We start from the raw sequence: 20,286 nt of genomic DNA, 5'->3' as shown, positions 1-20,286 counted from the left end.
TTAGTATTATTAGCCATAGGGCGCAAGGAAGCATGAGGCTTATGCTGCTGCACCAGCCAAAAAATTTTTTTTCTGAATTACCCCAAGAGAGAGAGAGAGAGAGAGAGAGAGAAGAGAGAGAGAGAGAGAGAGAGAGAGAGAGAGAGAGAGAGAGAGAGAGAGAAGTAGAAGGGACATCAAGAAAAAGAAGAATGATGATATCCAGCTCAGGACCCTGGGGTGTGCCAAGTCCATACTCACCAGATGTGAGCCCCTGGTTATGAGAGGTGTTTGAAGAGTAATGAACTACTCGTATTATTCAGTATCTTATGCATCCTTCACAGCACTCCTTCCCACTTCTCACACATGTGCAGTAGGCCTTTACAGTGATCTTGCATTGGGTAGTGACAACTTGCTTCACTTCTGCCATTGAAGACAAATTTGTTTCCTTGTATCCTATATTTATTGGAAACATTCAGAAATCACACAGAGTGAGTTGAATTTTAGGTTGGTGTTCTACCAGTGGCTCCCAGTGCTTTTGCCATTTGGGCTGTATGTAGTTGTTCAATTTCTTGAAGGCAGTGAACATCTCTCCCTTCTTTTTCTGCTATACAGGAAGGCCTCGCATAACGCGAGTTCGATTAACGCGAGTTCGATTAACGCGAATTTCAGTTAACGCTATTTGAAAAATTATGCCACTTTTCACTTTACACGATGCAAATTTCCAGTTAACGCAATTTTTTTTTTTTATGCGATAGTTGAAAAAGATTTGAATCGCGCGTTAAGCTTACCGCGAGTAGTACGGTCAATAAACAAACGTTTGCCTGCTGCCTGCCTTGGTGTGCTCCATCAGAAGAAGACATGTTACTTGTTTGTCTCCTGCTAATAAAGTCAATGCACACTTGCATAAAAATTCAAAATTTTAAATGAGCCAGATGAAAATGTTACCGCGAAGGAGATAACAGTAAAAGAATTAGATGAAATCTTTTGTATCGCATAGAACCTCAAACAAAAGGTTTCAGGTTCTCTGCGATATTTATTTCGCCAGTTCCCAGAGAAGATTGTTGTCGGCTATCGGAAATTGATTGATGAAAAGAAAAAGTCAACACTGTTCAAATATTTCCGCAACAGTCATTTCTTCATTGTGTAGTAGTAGTAGTAGTAGTAGTAGTGGCGGCATGTGATGCAAGAAAGCATATGTATGAGCTTATGCAGCATCAGCCAAAAAAAAAAAAAAAAAAATCACACCATTCCCTCCAAATGCCTGTCCAGTTCCTCCTTAAATTTATTCAACCTATCAACTTCCACAACAACAGATGGAAGTTTGTTCCAGCAATTAACCACCCGCTGGCTAAAGGCAAATTTCCGCACATCTATTCTACATCTGTCCTTTCTTAATTTGAATTTATGCCCCCTTAGGTTCGTAATCTGAACAAGTGGAAGGATCCCATCAGAATTCAGCATGCTCAACCCATTCAAGGCCTTATACACCTCAATCAGATCACTGCGCAGGTGCCTAGTCTCCAGCCACTGCAATTTGCAGAACTTAAGAAGGGATCCTCTCTTGATAAGAGGATCCCTTCATTCCCCTCACCAGTCTTGTTGCCCTTCTCTGTACATGCTCAAGTAAATCTACATCCTTCCTAAAATGAGGCCTCCAGACCTGTACGCAGTACTCAAGGCGTGGCCTGATCATCGCCTTATACAGAGGGATAATCACCTCCTTTTCCCTGCTAGCAAAATTCCTATATATCATTGACAAAACCCCATGACCTGCCCTGGCAGCCTGTCTGCATTCCTCAGAAAACTTCATATCTGCCTGCACAATTACTCCCAGGTCTTTTTCATTTTCTACCACCTTAAGTGTAGTACCACACAGTTGGTACGTTTCTCTGGGGTTACTTCTACCCATGTGCAGTACTTTGCATTTGTACTTTGCAAATCGCAACGCTGACTGCTTCTTTCAGCAAATTCCAAATTCTAGCATGTGTAAAGTGGTGGGATAGCAGAGCATGAAAACAACAGAAATTTTTACATAAATGAACTTTTAATAAACCTTATATAACAAAATTTACAAAAATAACAAAATTTTTTATGAGACGTATATAAACAAAATTTACATATATATATACAAATTCCAAGTTTAAATTTGCACATGAGAACTGTGATACAAGAGAATTCACCATCTCACACACATGTATAATGCAATGGTCAGGCCACGCCTTGAGTACTGCGTACAGGTCTGGAGGCCTCATTTTTAGGAAGGATGTAGATTTATTTGAGCGTGTACAGAGAAGGGCAACAAGATTGGTGAGGGGAATGAAGGGATCCTCTTACCAAGAGAGGCTTAAGTTCTGCAAATTGCAGTGGCTGGAGACTAGGCACCTGCATGGTGATCGGATTGAGGTGTATAAGGCCTTGAATGGGTTGAGCACGCTGAATTCTGATGGGATCCTTCCAGTTGTTAGATTACGAACCTAAGGGGGCATAAATTCAAATTAAGAAAAGACATGTAGAATAGATGTGCAGAAATTTGCCTTTAGCCAGCGGGTGGTTAATTGCTGGAACAAACTTCCATCTGTCGTTGTGGAAGTTGACAGGTTAAATAAATTTAAGGAGGAACTGGACAGGCATTTGGAGGGAATGGTGTGTTTTTTTTTTTTTTTTTTTTGGCTGATGCTGCATAAGCTCATACACTAGCTTTCTTGCATCACATGCCACTACTACTACTACATCATCAACTATTTTCAAATATTCGTCATGTATGCATAATTTATGTTGCTCAACACAACCCTTTCTTTCCTTTTTCCTTATTGGTAATCTCTCACACACGATAAATTCCAACTTTTGCTTAGGAAAAGGTGCTTCTCTTCCTTTATAGGTTGCACATATCACTTTACATCAGTTCTCTCTTACTTACTACAAATCACCAACGTCTATCCATCACCTTTCTATCAGATCATTTACTATTTTCTTCACTTACATCAGTAGTATTTTCTACATATCACTTATTTCTGTCAAATCACTTATCAACACATCAAATCATTTACTATTTTTCATCACCTTACTTCAGTAGTATGTACTGCAAATCATTTATTTCTTTCAAATCACCTACCTATCAACAACTATCAAATCAGTTACTATTTTAACCTCACATCAATAGGCTTATTACAACCTCATCCACAAGCATTTATGTTGCTTTCCTGTTCTGATACAGGGTAGGGTTCCCCTTTTCTTTCAAGGTTTCTCAATAAAATAAAATTTTCTTCCTTTTACACATTAACACGTTATCTAGAATTGTATCTTTTATATTATCATCTGTTAAACTAGAACAGCAATATAGGTTAGCACATTCTCATCCTACTACACCTATGATTTATTCTATTATTAATTCCCTTATATTTTTTTCTTCTTTTTTCTTTACCTCTTTATACCCTTAAGTCATTTCATGGTCATTAGCTTATCTATAATCTAACAAAAAAAGATTTCCTCTGAAAGAAACTATCAAAAATTTTCTCAGAGTTTAGCTTATGAATCTATGAGTTTGGGGTTCAATAAAAACTGAAACACATTTACGTTCCGAAATGGGCCGCTACCTTCAATTCCTTTGCACTCTGGTTTTCCTCTGTGGCAGACAGGCTTCTCATGTCTATTTCAAATCTTTCTGGTGATCTTTTTCTTCGGGCGCTCATGGACTGGATACTACTTCTCACATAGATTTCTCGAATCACATATCTGTATACCTGGCTCACTCTCGACAGGACCGGACCCTAGATGCATCTGTAGCTTCATACACATTTTTTACTTCAGAAATACAGCATGCGATTATGTTGCTAGGCATGCCGACCACCCAATGACTGGACTCTCTCTTTCCACACACCTGCATACCTGGCTCATTCCCGACAGGCCAGATCTAGACACATCTGTAGATTCCTACATGAAATTTCTTCAGAAATACAACATGTGGTTACTTTGCTCGACACGCCAACCAACCGATACTGGACACCCCCACTTTTATTTTATACTTTAGAACACGTGATCTCCACTCGTTCGCACTTCCAAAAACAAAAACAAACCAACTCTCCACGTTCTCTCCACCACTTTCTCGTGTTTCTTTTTTCTCCCCTTTCTCACATCTCACCTCGCTAACCTGAACTCATGTCCTCACCTCCTCTCTGCCTCACTATCTTTTTTTTTCTCTTTTTCTTCTTCATCTTGTGTCCATGAATTCTGAACTCTCTCTCCAAACGGTAACTCCCCCACACACCGTCAATCCCCAACTCATGACCTTTCCTCTGAACCCATTTTCCTTAGTAGTTTGAATCTCTTCCCACAGGACTCTCAACCAATCCCAATACTCTACTTAATTTCTCACTCTTTCATATTTTCTAAAACTTACCACAACTCGACTTCATGCCACAAACCAAACCTTCTCTTGTAATTTCCTCATTATTCCCGTTTACTTAGCATCCCGCATTACAACTCTTTTATATTTGCCAATCACTCCAAAAATACCTCTTTTCGTGTTAAATAAAATAGAAATACTTTATCTTCCAGTATGGGTTTTAGTTGATTATCTCAGAAAGAGGCCATCATCTAAAAACTATGCTGGAAGATAAAATATTTTCTGTCTTCAGTGTGATGATGCCATTGGAAGCTAGTTTCAAACAAAAATTCTCCTTAAGTTACTTGTTGGTAAATGAACAATTTTTACAATTTTTTTAAATTATATTTTAATCATGCATTTTTTTAAACCTTGATTGTAACCGAAATGTGCGTACAATCAGAAAACTTATTTACTCATTTTTTTTGCAATTGGATTTTCAAGTGAATAGATTTCAATTATAAAGTACAGTAAGCGCTGGTTATAGTGATCACGTTTGCAAATTGAATTTTGATTCTAATAAGCGAAAATCGACAATTATTATCCAGAGGCTATAAAAATAAAGATATAAAGCACAAATTTACACTTTATTACCAAAGGTTTATTACCAATTAAAAGATACATAAAAATAAATTTATACTTATGTACATAGCTTAATTAATATACATGTTAATTAAACATAACACTTTGTAATATGATTATAATTTAAAATAGTCACTTATTTTAGATTGCTATATTCATTTTTCTATATTCACAATCACTTGCACCAGTTTCTTCCAACTCTCTCCTCATGATGGCTATAGCTTCATGAGTTTGCCGTTTTGTAACTGGAATTCGTTCAGGTTCATCTTCATTTTCCTCCTCCTCGGCAAAATTATCAGTAACAGACTGGGCAATTTCTTCATCTGTTAAAGCTATAGTAACTTGTAGATCACCAACTATGTCCAACCAATCATTAAACTCCTGTTCACCCATGTCTTTAGGCTTTTCAACATGATCAGTATCGTGACTTAGTTGCCCATCATGAATAATTAATCCAAATTTTTTGAAACAGTTGCTAATGCAGGTTTCAGAAACTTCATTCCAGGCATTCATTGTCATATGAAGTGCATCTGGAACAGTTATCTGCTTTGCGATATCGGATAATGTTCCCAAACCTTCATCTATAGACTGGATGATTCTTCGCCTCATATCCGATCTATGAAAGGTCTTAAAGGTTTTTATTGTTGAGAGGTTGAATCAGCGAAGTAGTATTTGAAGGTAGAAAAACTAATTCAATGTTTTTGAAAGTCAACTTTGGATGAGTTGGGCAGTTGTCCAAAACCAGTGCAATTTTTTTGTTTTTTCTTATCCAATTTCAAATCCCATTTACGAAGATAATCTTCAAATAAAGAAGCTGTCACCCAAGCATTGGTATTATTGGCATATTCAACAGGCAGCTGTTTTACTCCTTTAAAGCATCTAGGCGATTTACTCTTGCTGATAACTAACAGCTTCATCTTGATTGTTCTCATCATGTTGCATGTTAAAAGAACTGTAACCCTGTAACATATCCAATCTATAAAAGGTCTTAAAGGTTTTTATTATTCCCTTGTTGAGAGGTTGAATCAGCGAAGTAGTATTTGAAGGTAGAAAAACTAATTCAATGTTTTTGAAAGTCAACTTTGGATGAGTTGGGCAGTTGTCCAAAACCAGTGCAATTTTTTTGTTTTTTCTTATCCAATTTCAAATCCCATTTACGAAGATAATCTTCAAATAAAGAAGCTGTCACCCAAGCATTGGTATTATTGGCATATTCAACAGGCAGCTGTTTTACTCCTTTAAAGCATCTAGGCGATTTACTCTTGCTGATAACTAACGGCTTCATCTTGATTGTTCTCATCATGTTGCATGTTAAAAGAACTGTAACCCTGTCTTTGATCTTCTTTCCTGCAGACATGGAGGAATTTTTAAAAATCATGCAGTGGTCTGGGGTAGCCCTGTAGTACAACCCTGTTTCATCTGTATTAAAAATGTCTTCAGGATTATAAGTGCTTAACACAGTTTGCCAAGAAGTTTTCAACCAGGTGTCAGCTGCAGAACTATTGGAATCCTGTTTTTCTCTGTGAAGTTTTTTGTAAACAATATCATGCCTCTCCTTCCATCTTGTCAGCCATGTTCAAACAGGCCATCTTGTCAGCTGGCCTGTTTGAACCAAACGAACAGAGCTTCATCTACTGTTTGGCATTTCCCTTCACGCTTCCTTTTTCTTGTTTCACTAATCACGTTAGTGTTTAATGTGTGACGTGATTTTAACAGTTTTGATAAAGATGACTGAGGCACTCCTAATTTTACTGCCACTTCCCTTTGAGACATATTGCCTAAGTTTAATTTATCGTACGTTTCTATAATTAGTAACTTATCTTTTACACTCAAATTCACTCTCTTTCTGTTCGCTGACATTTTTTTTGGTAGTAAAATTTAAAACACAGTAAAAAAGATAAGCTTCAATCAATAACAAAGCACACGACACATGCAAGTGAGACAAAATTTAGATATAGAAATGAAGAGCAGATTTCAGCAAAGGGGAAACACATTTCACTATACAGGTGACCCCCGCTTAACGCTGATAATTCGTTCCGGAAAAACACCGCTAAGTGAATCCACGCTAAGCGAGCGCAGCATTCCCATAAGGTAACATAAGTATTTGTGAGTTGCTGTTGGTGCCATAGGATATTTCCTAATCAGTAATAAACGGTAGTGAAAAGATTCACAAATGTCGGTCAAAATATTTAATATTCAAATATTTGTACATATAAAATATATTCTACATTACATACGTATATAATTATGATGTAGTAACTACTTACGTTTCAAAATTAAACTTAAAATTCCAATTAAAAATCATGAATTTAATTGATCTAAATTGATTTTAATTGATTTAATTTAATTGATGAATTTAATCACAAAAAATGTGTCGATTTTGGGTTGTACTTTGGCCCTTTTCCTGGTAAACTAAAAGGGGTTTTAATTTTAAATCCCCAGCAGCGTTACCACCCAATAATAAAATCAAACGATCCTTCGCCGCTTTGAAACCTGGCATGTTTTTTTCTTCTTTCATATGAAACTTCTTTTAGGCATTCGTTTCCAAAAAAGTCCTGCTTCATCTTTGTTAAAAACTTGTTGAGAAGTATAACACATAATACCCCTCTTCAATAATTTTAACAAGTTCTTTTTTGAAAGTTTCAGCTCCTTCTGCACTTGCGGCTTCTCCCTGGATTTTAAATCTATTCAACCAGCCCTTACTAGTTTTAAATGGTTCCACATTTTTCTTTTTTTTTTTTTTTTAGGTGAATTTTCTTCAGATCATCATATAGGTTAATCTCTCTCTCTCTCTCTCTCTCTCTCTCTCTCTCTCTCTCTCTGTCTCTCTTTTATAATATTTAACTTAACTGAATTCTGCATTGGATATTATCTTCAATAAAATTAGTGTAAGTCTTTCCATTTCAATCCTAATAGCCAGCCTAGCCCTAGTTTCTTCTAGTGGAACAGCTGTCTTTCCTGTTGCTAAAATCAATTCTTTATTTTTTATAATTGTTCTTACAGTTAAACTTGCCAGTTCTAAATTATGGTGCACACATCCGCTTGTCGTTGACCGGAATCGATTCGCTTCAAAATGTCTAATTTAATTTTCAAATTCAGTCTTTTTCTTACATTTGTAGTCTTCGTACTGCATCCAGACGTTGTTGCTTTTTCATTCTTATCCGCCATTATTAACTCTTCGAAAATATAACTCCATTGGTTGCATTAATTATAATACAATGTTCGAGTAAACTGTCTGTTACGCACAATGTCGAACTGTACTGAGTGATGAGTAGACTAAATGCATATTTAGTCTACTCATCACTACACATTCGGATAAATGCATATAATGCAAATATTACAAGCAATATACTTGATCATTTTTTAAAATGTTGATCTCGGAACTACGTAACAAGTCACTGTACTGCAATTAAATTAGGGTGCAAAAAAATTTCGCTGAGCGTGGGAAAATTTCTCAAGTCTGCATGGGAAACATTTTAATGCTGTTTTGCTATTCATTTTCGAGCTATCGACTCCATCAGATGAAACGATTTCGTTAAATATACCAAAAATTCAATCTGTAAAAGAGCATTATAGTGATTTGTGACAGCTTTATAGTCAGATATGGGTTATAATATAAGAACAACGTTATAGCGAATCAGCGTAAAGCGAACCATGTTATAACAAGGGCCTGCTGTAATAATGTGAAAACACAGAATTCCAGCTATCAGTATTATTGCAAATGAATAAGATCAAGTTTACTACCCATTTATTGCACTAACAGAAAAGCCCAATAAACCGGAAACTGCAAATTGTTTTTATTGTTTTATGGTTGTGACCTGTATAAATCTGACCTCCAGAAATGTGCTTTAGAAAAATATCACAGGCGTTCAAAATTGATTCTTTGAAATTTGATTCTATTGAGCAGCTGATTCTAATAACCAGTGGTCACTATAACTGGCACTTACTGTATATATTTTCCTGGCCCTCTGTTATTGAGAGTTGTCCATTAGTAGATAACAGCAGTGCTGTTATTCAGAGGTACATAGCAGACACCTCAGTAACTGACATCATATCATGCACTGATATTATTTGTTATTGGAAGGTTTCACAGTATTACACAAATATTAATGGACTGAGTTTATGGAATGATCTTAAGTGTCATGGTGTGATAAAGATGAATGTAATTCTTTGTAACATTACTTTTTTTTTTTAGTTTTCTTCTGGATCGTTTATTGCAGTATGAGACAGTCGAATCATCTTCTAGTGATTCAGATGCTACAGTTTCAAGTGATTCTGAGAGTGAAATAAAAAGTGAACTACCACCAATAAAAAAGTATGTTTTTTTTTTAAATTCATAACATATCTTTCACGAATCACATTAAGTAATGAATTTACACCATATGACCACTTGTATTCAAACACTCCTTCCACAAATATTGTGCCAGAAGTTTCCTACACTATGTATTGTCTTAGACATGCCCACATAAATCTTATGATTCTGTCTGTGCAGCAGTATTAGCACATTAGAAGTCAGTATGAGTCATGGATAGGAATCTGTAGACTTTTGAGGTGGGATGGCAGTTGGATGCTACATCAGTATCCTTTCTGTTTGTGCAATTGCAACTTGCTGTGGTGGATGTTATTCGAAGATGGAAGACCATAGGTGATACCTCAACAAAGAAAAGGCCTGGACATCTTCAGAAATTTACAAAACATGTTTTTTTTTTTTTTTTTTTTTTATGAAAACCCCAAACACGAAAGGTATCAAAACCTATAGTACTTAGTACCGTGCATGGGTTGAGGGAGAAGTATGGGGGAAGGGGGATGCCGGAAACTTTGCTCTAGACACTAAACATGGGTTTCACCACTTCAAGCCTCCAATAAGCAAAGTGGTGGTATTTCACCGGTTGATGAAAGTCATCTACCACCTATAATTTGATAAACCATAAAGGTGTCATCTTCAGAAAACATCATGGAGCATGACCAAGAGGCCACAGGAACATCAGTCAGTTTAACAACCCAAACAGAAGTGTTCTAGACCCATTTTCAACAAAAATTTTATTACATTTAAATCATTGCTTTTATTACATTTGAAACAAAATCATTATTTATAAAAATAATAGATATGGCAATAATTATAATTGATTTTGTAAACCAATAAAAGCAGAGAGACAGTGTGTGTGTGTGTGTGTGTGTGTGTGTGTGTGTGTGTGTGTGTGTGTGTGTGTGTGTGTGTGTGTGTGTGTGTGTGTGTAAAATAATGGAGGTTGTAGTAGAGATTTTAGAGATTTTACATAGTTGGTGATGGAGGGTCATTATCTACGGAATCATCCTGGTTGGATTCCATATTAGGGAGTGTGACATCAAGAGGTCAGTCCTTATATCACCAGTACTGATGATGGTGTAATTAGAGGCTGTAGGTGAAAGGCAGGTGAGTGGGAGGAGGAGGAATATCTCAGGAGTTGCATCAGAGTGGTCTGTTTTTTCTTTCCATTGCTTTTTGGCATAACTCTCTCATAAGCAGCAAGAAAACTCTAATTCATGTTTCAGGATTCAGCTCAAATTGATGTCCATGTCTATTGCTTCCTGTGCAAATTTTCAATATTCAAGAATCAGTGTTGCCATCCTCTTCATTGACATGGCTGATTTCTAAGGTAATCTGCAGTCATGTCATTGAGGTCATCCACATCATGCCTTCGATGATGCCTTTCATCATATTTCAGTAACCTGACAGTTTTTGAAAGTATAGACAATCTCTTCAAGGCTTAAACACTGTTTTCAACTGGAATTTAAAAGCACAGTTGATGGTAGATGGCTTTCACTTCACATCGTTTTGCCTTGATGTTCTTAATACTTAATTGTTCAATAATGAATGATCATATATATATATTTTTTTTTCACAATATGCCTTTATTAATCATCCATATTTTGATAGTCCTTTTCAAAGCAGTCCCCATTTGATGAAATGCACTTACTCCAAAGTGCCTGCCATTCTTCAAAAACTTGGTGGAAGCCATTTTTGACATACATTTGAGAATCACCTCCAATATCTCTTAAACTTTTTGTGACAACTGGAAATGTTTCCCTTGCAGCTCCTTTAACTTTGGAAATAAAAAAAAAAATGCAGGGTGCAAGATCAGGGCTGTAAGGTGGATGAGGTACAGATTTGACATTATGCTGGCTAAGTATTTGATGACACTGTGAGCAGTGTGAGGTCTCGCATTGTTGTGATGCAGCATCCACCACCTTTGTGCAGTTGTAGTCATTTGTGATGAATGTGATCCCACAGAGTGTGGAGTGCAGTTCTGTAGTAAGGTCCTGTAACAGCCATATGACGTGGTACAACGCTTTAGTAAACCATTCCTTGAATGTCAAAAAAAGAGTTGACCATAACCTTTACTGCAGAAGCCACAACTTTTTTTTTATGTTGGCAATGACATAGACTTCCAAAGAGAGTTTTGTTGCTCTCTCTCTCTCTCTCTCTCTCTCTCTCTCTCTCTCTCTCTCTCTCTCTCTGGATCAAAATGATGAAGCCATGTCTCACCCACCATTATCACTTTATGCAGAACCTCAGCATCTTCAGCGTAGCCATCTGTTGCAGCTCCTAACAAACCTCTATGCAAACTTGCTGTTACTCAGGTGTGAATACTCTTGGAACCCATCATGCACAAACACTTGTCATATGTAAATGGTCATGAAGAATACCGTGCTTGCTTCCTACTGGTATTCTCAACGTCTCTGCTAGTTGCCTTACTGTTATATGACAATCTTCTCTCGCAATTACAGAAACAGTATTTATGGTTTCTGTGGTGGCAGCACCACTGATTTTTGTGATTGAATCACATCCACCTTTAAACATTCTAAACCACCTGCGAGCTGTGCTATATGGAAGAATAGATTCACCATAAGCCTCTTTTAATATTTCATACACTTCAGCTGATGTTTCCTTTAGATAGAAAGAAAATTTGAGAGCAGCATACTGTTCCTGGCTTGTCACATAGGCAAAACTGAACAGGCATAAACTTGACCAACTGCATGTCACACCATGTGCAAAAGTTAACTGTGCAGTTGTTATGTGATGCAGCTTGGTTTGGTCTTAAATTCTATAGTTCAGCTAGAAATAGCAAGCAGTGCGGTTTTTCATGAAAAATTATGATCATTCTTTATTGAACAGCCCTCATAGAATTCTCACATTATAAGATTTCTGCCACTCACAAAGTTTACTGCTGGGATTTTCAATGTCATCTGTTTCATTCAGAAACTGGTAGAAAGTATTCCTGAGATAGTATGCATCGAATGTAGCAGTAACTTGCTGATGAAGTGGCTAGATCAGTCAGGTCAGGTTGTATTACAGGATGGGTATATAACACTGATATTGGAGTTGATGTTATTGATTGTTTAGGGGCATTATTCAGAATGAACAGCACCTTGAATGCAAGGTTAGCTTGTTGGTAGTGCTGCTGAGCCACTAAGGCAAAATTATTAGTAAACCAGTCCTCAAACTCCTGGCCACTCAATCATGCCTTCTTATTAGCTGCCCATTAAAAGGCATTATGTTCCTTCTCAGTCCCTTTAAATGCACAAGAATTGAAGGAGTGATAAGTTAGCAGCAGCTTGAGCTTACAGTCACCTGCTGTGTTGATACACAGGAGAGTAAGCCTGTCTTTTGCTACCTTGAAGCCTGGCGCAACATTCTTTTTTAATGATGCATATTCTCGGTGGAATCTTCTTTGAGAAAAGAACCTTGTTTCACCAGCATTAAAAACCTGCTAGTGAATTCAGGCTGTGATATCTTGAATCTCCTTAGCTACAGCAACATAGTCCACACTTCTGCTTCCCCACTCATTTTCAGATTAGAGATTTTTTGTTTAAAAAATTTATCAAGCTAGCACTTACTAGTAATAGAGGGCTGGGATGGCAGAACTATTCTCTTGACACGAGCATTCATAGATTTTTCAGAACCTTAGCCCTAATCAACAGTGTTGCTAAGCCTGCTTTTCTTGTTTTTTTTTTTTTTTTAATTTCTGTGTCGTTGAAAGCAATGTAGACACAGCAGTCTCAATCAGTGAATTTCTCACCTTCATTGTTACTATGGCAAAAAGTAACATTGTATGCCTAACAGTACTTTGTCTTGAGGCGCCTCTGTATCCAGGTGGACAGGAGCAGCAGTGCGTAGCACACGCTTCTTGATTAGACAGTGGTTCGAGCCCGTGACCACCAAATATGGAGGATGCGGAAAGGTCAGGGAATGACCACCGCATATCCCCGGAGCAATATGGCCTTAGTTGCTAATGCTCCTAAAAACCAAACAACAACAACAACTTCGTCTTGATTGTAGGAATGGCCAAGCACAGATAATCCCTCACCTGCCTCAGCACTGTTCAATATGTCTAATTTCATTTCCATTGTTAAGGCTGTTCTCTTTCTCTTCATTGTGGACAGGGGCTAGAAGAAGAAGAAATGCAGGACACTTGGAAGCCATATTGCTGGAAAAAATGGATGTTGGGGCAAAAAATACAATCACAAGAACCCACAGGTACAATACAGTGCAGCTCTACATACAAAACCAAGGCAATTGAAAGACTGAGATATAGGGGCATGAAATGAAGTTTGCCAACCCATTTGCCACTCAGTCACTGCATGCTTAACCAAAGCTGAATTTTGCTCACATAAATGTAATTTATGATGGAAGTAGGGCCTTTGCATAAGAGAAAAATTGCATATGCTGAACTTGTTTCATATTGAGGACCTCTGTATTCATTACTTCTCAAGTGGGCACATTGGCAAAGTTCTAAAACTAAAAAAAAAAAAATTAAAAGTGATGATCCTGTTAATTGTAACGTTCCTTATTTATTATTTTGGCTTTTGATTTGGTCATTATGTGTTTGCAAGCCGAGAAGTAGGGCCAAAAAAAAAAAAAAAAAGAATCAGCTCTCCTACTTTTGTTGTATGTATAACAAACAGTAAAGCCTATAACCTACTAAATTCAGCAAGTAGGGTTTTAGGAAGAACAAGAACCTAAAGGTGCCACTGTAAATTAAGAAAGATATGCACAGTATTCTCCCTAGAAATATTTACCAGCCGGGTGGAATGAATGAATAGCCGGGTGGACAAAAAAAGATACTGCACAGTATTATAAAATTTTCTGTTAATTTAATGATAATTTGTGCAATAAAAGCAAAAACTGTATGAAATAAATAATATTTATATATATATATTTTTACAAATAATATTGAAAACAAAAAGTTCAATAGGCCAGCGTTTTTCATTTATATGTTTATTTTATTTTTTTTATTTACATGAATGAAAAATGCAAACAATATGAAATACAGTCAGTCCTCGTATAGCACAATAGTTGTGTTCCTAGAAACCCTCGTGCAATATAAACAACAGGCCCTATGGGAAAAATAGGGTTAGGTGCCGACCACCCAGGATTGAACACACATTTGTAATCAAAACATTACCAAACACAATAAATTATCGTAATAAAATACTTACATATTTTATAACGATTAAAATACGTAATAAAAAATAATATTATAATTTTTTATAATATTTTTTATTATTATATTATATTTTATTATAATATAATAAATAATTAAAAATACGTATTTTATTACGACTATTACGTAATAAAATATTGCTAATGCTTTTGCTTCTATTGTAAGCAAACTGTTTTTTGTTTGATTTTCTATCCAAACAGATGACGGCCGTTCCATCTCTTCCAATTCTTTGTGTCTTAATCTAATGGATTTTAATTACACTTTGAGTTGTTCCTGCTATGAAAGTTGTTTTTATTTTCTCTGCATTCTTTGTAATTCTCGGCATTGCCTCATTTAGGTCTGTAGCACGTGAAATATCACATGGTCTTTCATTTCGCTCAAAGCATTTCGCAATTTCATATTTTTTCTCTATCAACAGAGGCGGACTGGCCATAAGCCTTACTGGGGAAACCCCGGTGGGCCGGAGGCCGGTGTGATTTTGGCCATAAACCATAGTATGAGGCCACTACAAATTTTCCTGGGTAAGAATTTTTGACCCAGTCCGCCTCTGTTTATTGATATTGCTTTTGTTTTTCTCTCTGAATCTGCAGTGTCTTCACCAGGATGCTTCCTTTTCACACCTTTTAAGTATTTTACTCATTTTTAGGGAATAAAGCACAATTACAAAATGAGGAGGCACGCTTGATACACATAAACAAAGCTGCGCGCATGTATCAACTGAATAAACAACACCGTAAAGGCAGAGATACACTATTAACACCTCACATTTTACTAAAACACATTTCTAGGGGTTACTATCATAAAACAATAAAAACAATTTCCAGTTGTGTTTCTGCTAGTGGAATCTGTTATAAACTGGTAGTAAACTCGATCTAATTGCATTTGCGATTATACCGATAGCTGGAATTGTGTTGGTTTTTACGTTATTATGGTGAAATGTGTTTCCCCTTCACTGATATAAAAAACATAAATACCTTTTCAGAATCTTCTCTTCATTCCTATCGTGTTGCGTTTGGTTGGGGCGATTCTGCATTCGACTGCCATTTCTTGTAAACACAAAGGCGAATCGTGTATAAGCAAATTCGGTTCGTGTTATATAAGATATCGTTCCCCCATTGATAAATGGGGGAACAATATCTTATATAAATGGGGGAAGATATCGTGTATGATCGAATTCGTGTAGTGTAAACACGTGTTATACGAGGACTGACTGTATTTCAATTTGAAATATAAATTAAATTATTTACAGTTATATACTCTTTAAACATAACTTTAGCATTGTAAACATAACTTTAGCATTGTAAACATAACTTTAGCATTGGAAACATAACTTTAGCATTGGAAACATAACTTTAGCATTGTTTCATAACAAGTGAACTTAAAAAATGCAAAAAGCCTCCTTCATATTTAACTAAAAAATGAAAATTCCAACATCTGCATAAACAAGTTACTTTTTTCAATAGACTATTATAAAAATACATATTTTGAATTAGTTAAAAATTTTTTTTCATAAATTAAAATAGGAATTTTATTAGAATTCAGTTCAAACACGGTTGAAAATTTCCTTTGTAAATTGCCAAAAGTTAAAATTTTATATAGTAATTCTAACAAACAAGACTTTCTAGGATTTTTTTTTTCATTAAGTAATGAAAAAACCTTGTAATGCTCACAGTGATTACCTTAAGCTTAAAATTATATTTATATATTAATTATTTTCTTCTTAGGAGACCAGTTGTCTGCAGCCTTTTTCATAATCAAAGGTCTGTTGGATCTGGTCCTTCCAGTTGAATCAGCATCAGATTATTTAAAGTGTTTTGATTCATGCAATTTCTTAAATATGTTTTTATCCTTTTTAGTGGAGAAAATCCTCTTTTACATTCAGCTGCACTCATAGGTATGGCCAGGCCAATAGCAGCTAGTTTTGCTCAATTTGGAAAAGACTCTGAGCTCAGATGTTGTTGCTCATTTCAAGTAGTATTTGTTTTGGATCTAGATTTTTGTATGACTGGCCTTTAATTGCTTTTGATGCAGCTGTCCATCCTAGCTTAGTACTTTCATAGTTTAAAACTGCAGGACTGCCATTTTTAGAATAATAATAAAAAAGGATCCCAGAAGCCTCAGTTAGATCATGACTTTCTGCATTGAAAAGGTTTGAAAAGCAAGAAATGATTGTAGTCTTGAACATGATAACATTAGCATCTGAATAATCTATGTGAATATCTGACCATTCACCTGCAAGATGCTGATGAAGATTTTGAAAATGACTACCAGGGATGTCTTTCAATTCCATGATGGATAGTTTTGTGGCTTCTAAGACTGGTTCCAATTCTGTTAATTTAATATCATGCCTTTGCCATAAACAAATTAGACAAGTTAGACAAATGACTTAACATATCTGAAAGCATTATTAGCGAAGCTATGAAATCGTATGTTCTAATATATTTACTTAAAACTTTAGTTGTGATATTATTTCACTCAGTGTCTTCGTTTTCTAGTGCAGCTCTAACACCCACTATGCATTCTCTTAGAGGCTGTACTGCAGAATCATGAGACAGCCATTTAGTGTCACTAGCCATTTTAAGTTTAATCTGAGGACTGTTCTCTATATTTTGGATCTGAGTTAAACCAACCATGCTGATGGAGGAATTTTGGAAGAAGAAAAACAGTTGCCTTAAGATATCATTAAACTTGACTAAATAAAGCACTTCAGCAGCTACTTCGGTGCTAGCAAAAGCCAGTCAGTGGTTTATACAATGACAGTTGATTGAGTCTATCTGTTTATCTTTGAGCAGTTTTGCAACTCCTTTTTGCTTCCAATTTATGACAAGTGCTTCATCAGATCCCAGGCCACTAGATTATAAGTTTTTAAGCCTAGACTGTCAAGGGTTTCAATTACTTTATTAGTTATAGTCTCCCCTTTTCCATAAATGATATTGCAAGTTGATACAAAACTAGCCCTAACCTCTTTTTTAAGTTGATTAACATATTTAATGTACACAATCAGTTGTTTTAAAACTGAGATGTCTGTAGTTTTATCACATAGAACATTGAAATAATCTGCAGCATGTATTTTTTTCAGTATTTCAGATATAATTTCTGATGCATAAATTTCAAGCAACTCTTGCATTATTCTTTCTGAGGTATAATTTGCATTTTTACCAACAATAAGATGTTTTAAGTTGGAACAAGCAATTTTTCAAATAATGTAGTATATGTTAACTCATTTTTTGCTGTCCGATACAGATCTTAAAGTTTCCAGCATAACATCTATCTGCAAGTTATTCAAAATTGATTTTTCAATTTGCCCTAATCCAGTTTCATCTAGTACACATTTTTCAGTTATATCTGAACAAGAATCAGTGTGTAACTTACTTTGTTCATGGTCAACCAAGTCATTTCCTTGTTTGTGGGCTGTCTCTTTTCATATTTCATACACGTGGAATACATGATCCCATTATCTTTCACCACTAACCAATACAAATTTTTAAACTGCTTACTGTTAATACCCAATAAGCAGTGTTTAGAACACGCATTTTACATTTGAAAGAGACTGTGCAGAATTTAATTCAACCCGATGGACCATCCTCTGCAATGTCTTTGTCAGGAATTGATGATCTGTTGTTGGTTTGCTGCCTTTGCTACTATGCTTATCAGTTTCATCTGTCTTAAAATAACTAAAGAGTGTTGTTTCCTGGCTTAACTTTTTACTCATTATGGCTTAATTTAATAAATACAAAATAATGTTATTATTAGATTTAATATGAACAAATCATTGATTTGTGCACTGACAGTAAGTGATACCTGAGACCGAGACACATAATGTTCGTTATGCCGAAGTTTTGCAATGTGGCCTTGAAGACTAGATTGATTTTGATATGTCTAAAATTGGGGAAGGCTTGCTAAATTGAATATTCAAAAATATGAAAAGCCACATTAATCGTTTCCATAAATAATTTGCATTGCATGAAAGTATAGGGTGTAGCCAGCCACCAAGCCAGCTGGCAGCAGATGATGTGACCTTAAAACATTATGTATGAGTTGTTTCTAGAAGTTCTATGTACAATATGTTTATTAATCACTGTTTAAAATCATTAAGGCATCTAATTTATTCATATATTTTAATGTAATTTACAATTTGTGAGTATTAATTACAAAATGTCTTTCAAGCCCGTCACCACCAAATACGGAGGATGCGGAAAGGTCGGGGAATGACCACCGCATATCCCCGGAGCAATATGGCCTTAGTTGCTAATGCTCCTAAAAACAAAATAACAACAACAAAATGTCTTAAATTATTTTTCCATACTGGTCATTAATTTGGCATGTCAATTCACCAGATTAATTAGCTGAGTGAGCAGTAAAACCACCCAGACAATTTGCCCATTCAAAAGGTCCTGAGGAGAACACAGCACAGCACAGCACAGGTGTTGTGCTGGTTGTAAGCAGAAATTTGGCAAATGTATCCAAAACAGTTGTTGTCCCTCATCTACAAGTTGTTCACAAGGGTCATTACTAACAGATTAGAAAGAATACTTGATGAGAATCAACCGAAAGAGCAAGCTAGCTTTAGGACAGGATTCTCAACTATGGATCACCTTCACGTAATATCACAGCTAATGGAGAAAGCAAATGAATATAAACACCATTATGCCTGGCATTTGTGGTTTATGAAAAGGCATTTGACTCCATACAGCATAAGGCAATGTTTTTGGGCACTGGAAAGACAAGGCATAGACACCTCCATACATTATGATTTTGAAGAAAATATATGAGAATGCAACCTCCTTTATTAGACTTGACAAAGACAGTAGCAAATTTAAAATTGAGAAAGCAGTTCGATAAGGAGACATCTCCAAAGTTGTTTACTGCTGCACTTGAGGAAGCTTTCAGAAGATTGGACTGGTTGCAGAAAGGAGTCAATGTGAATGGAGAGTACCTAAACCATTTACATTTGCAGATGACATTGCGATCATAAGCCACAATCCCAATGAATAAGAGGAAAATCTTAATCAGTTATGCAAAGTTAGTGAGGATTTCGGACTAAAGATGAATATGGCTAAAACAAAAGTAATGATGAACAAGTATGCCACAGAAAGGGATATAATTATTGAAGCAGCAGTAATTGAAAAGGTGGATTCATATACTTATTTGGGACAAGTCATTGCCTGTAATAATGATAAATGGCTGGAAGGCAAGAGAAGAATAAATCTCGGATGGATAGCATTCAGGAAATATAGTCACATACTGAGGAGCAATATCCCAATTTGTCTGAAACTTAAAATAATGAACCAATGTATACTCCCCACTATGATTTATGGAAGTGAAACTTGGGCACTCACCAAAGGAATGAAAGAGAAGCTGAAAACTACACAGTGAAGAAGGGAACAAATTATATTAGGAATCTGACTGTTAGATAAGAAGAGAAACACATGGATTATGTAACAAACACAAATAAAGGACATTCCTATCAAAATTAAAGAACTGAAATGAACTTGGGCAGAATACATAACTCATATATAACAAAACATGATGACAGATGGACTAAGAAAATAACAGAATGGTACTGAAGAGGAGCTAAAACAAACCTGGAAGACAACAATGGAGATGGACTGATGAAATTCATGAGTTCATGGGTAGTAAATGGATGGCCATTGCACAAAACAGAAGGAACTGGAAGGTTGTTGGAGAGGCCTACATCCTGCAGTGGATTGAAAACAGCCAATGATGATGATCTAAACCAGTGGGTGGGTAGCAAAGGATTAGAAGTTGCTGTTTGAAATGGCACCTGCAAGTCATTTATTTCTCAGGGATGGAAACCCCTTTTCTTTTTTAATATAGATTTGTGTGTTTTTTTTT

General features: G+C 35.9%; 1 protein-coding gene across 6 annotated transcripts in view; it reads left to right on the top strand.

Annotated features, from left to right (window-relative positions):
- LOC150081834 (uncharacterized) overlaps positions 1-20,286 on the top strand; it is a 173,329-nt gene that overhangs the window by 29,383 nt on the left and 123,660 nt on the right. For all 6 annotated transcript variants that reach the window (XR_016547254.1, XM_090378925.1, XM_090378923.1 and 3 more), the window contains exon 5: positions 9,141-9,260. Coding sequence is in view for 5 of the 6 variants with exons in the window: in XM_090378925.1 (XP_090235051.1) it covers positions 9,141-9,260 (120 nt within the window). In the remaining variant the exon portion in view is untranslated. The remainder of the gene's footprint in view (positions 1-9,140; positions 9,261-20,286) is intronic.

This window comes from Mastigoproctus giganteus, chromosome 8 (genome assembly GCF_048544385.1).
Source record: "Mastigoproctus giganteus isolate SK-2022 chromosome 8, ASM4854438v1, whole genome shotgun sequence".
Lineage (NCBI taxonomy): Eukaryota > Metazoa > Arthropoda > Arachnida > Uropygi > Thelyphonidae > Mastigoproctus > Mastigoproctus giganteus.
The sequence above is the reverse complement of the archived record's forward strand: the minus strand, read 5'-3'. Positions and strand labels throughout refer to the sequence as shown.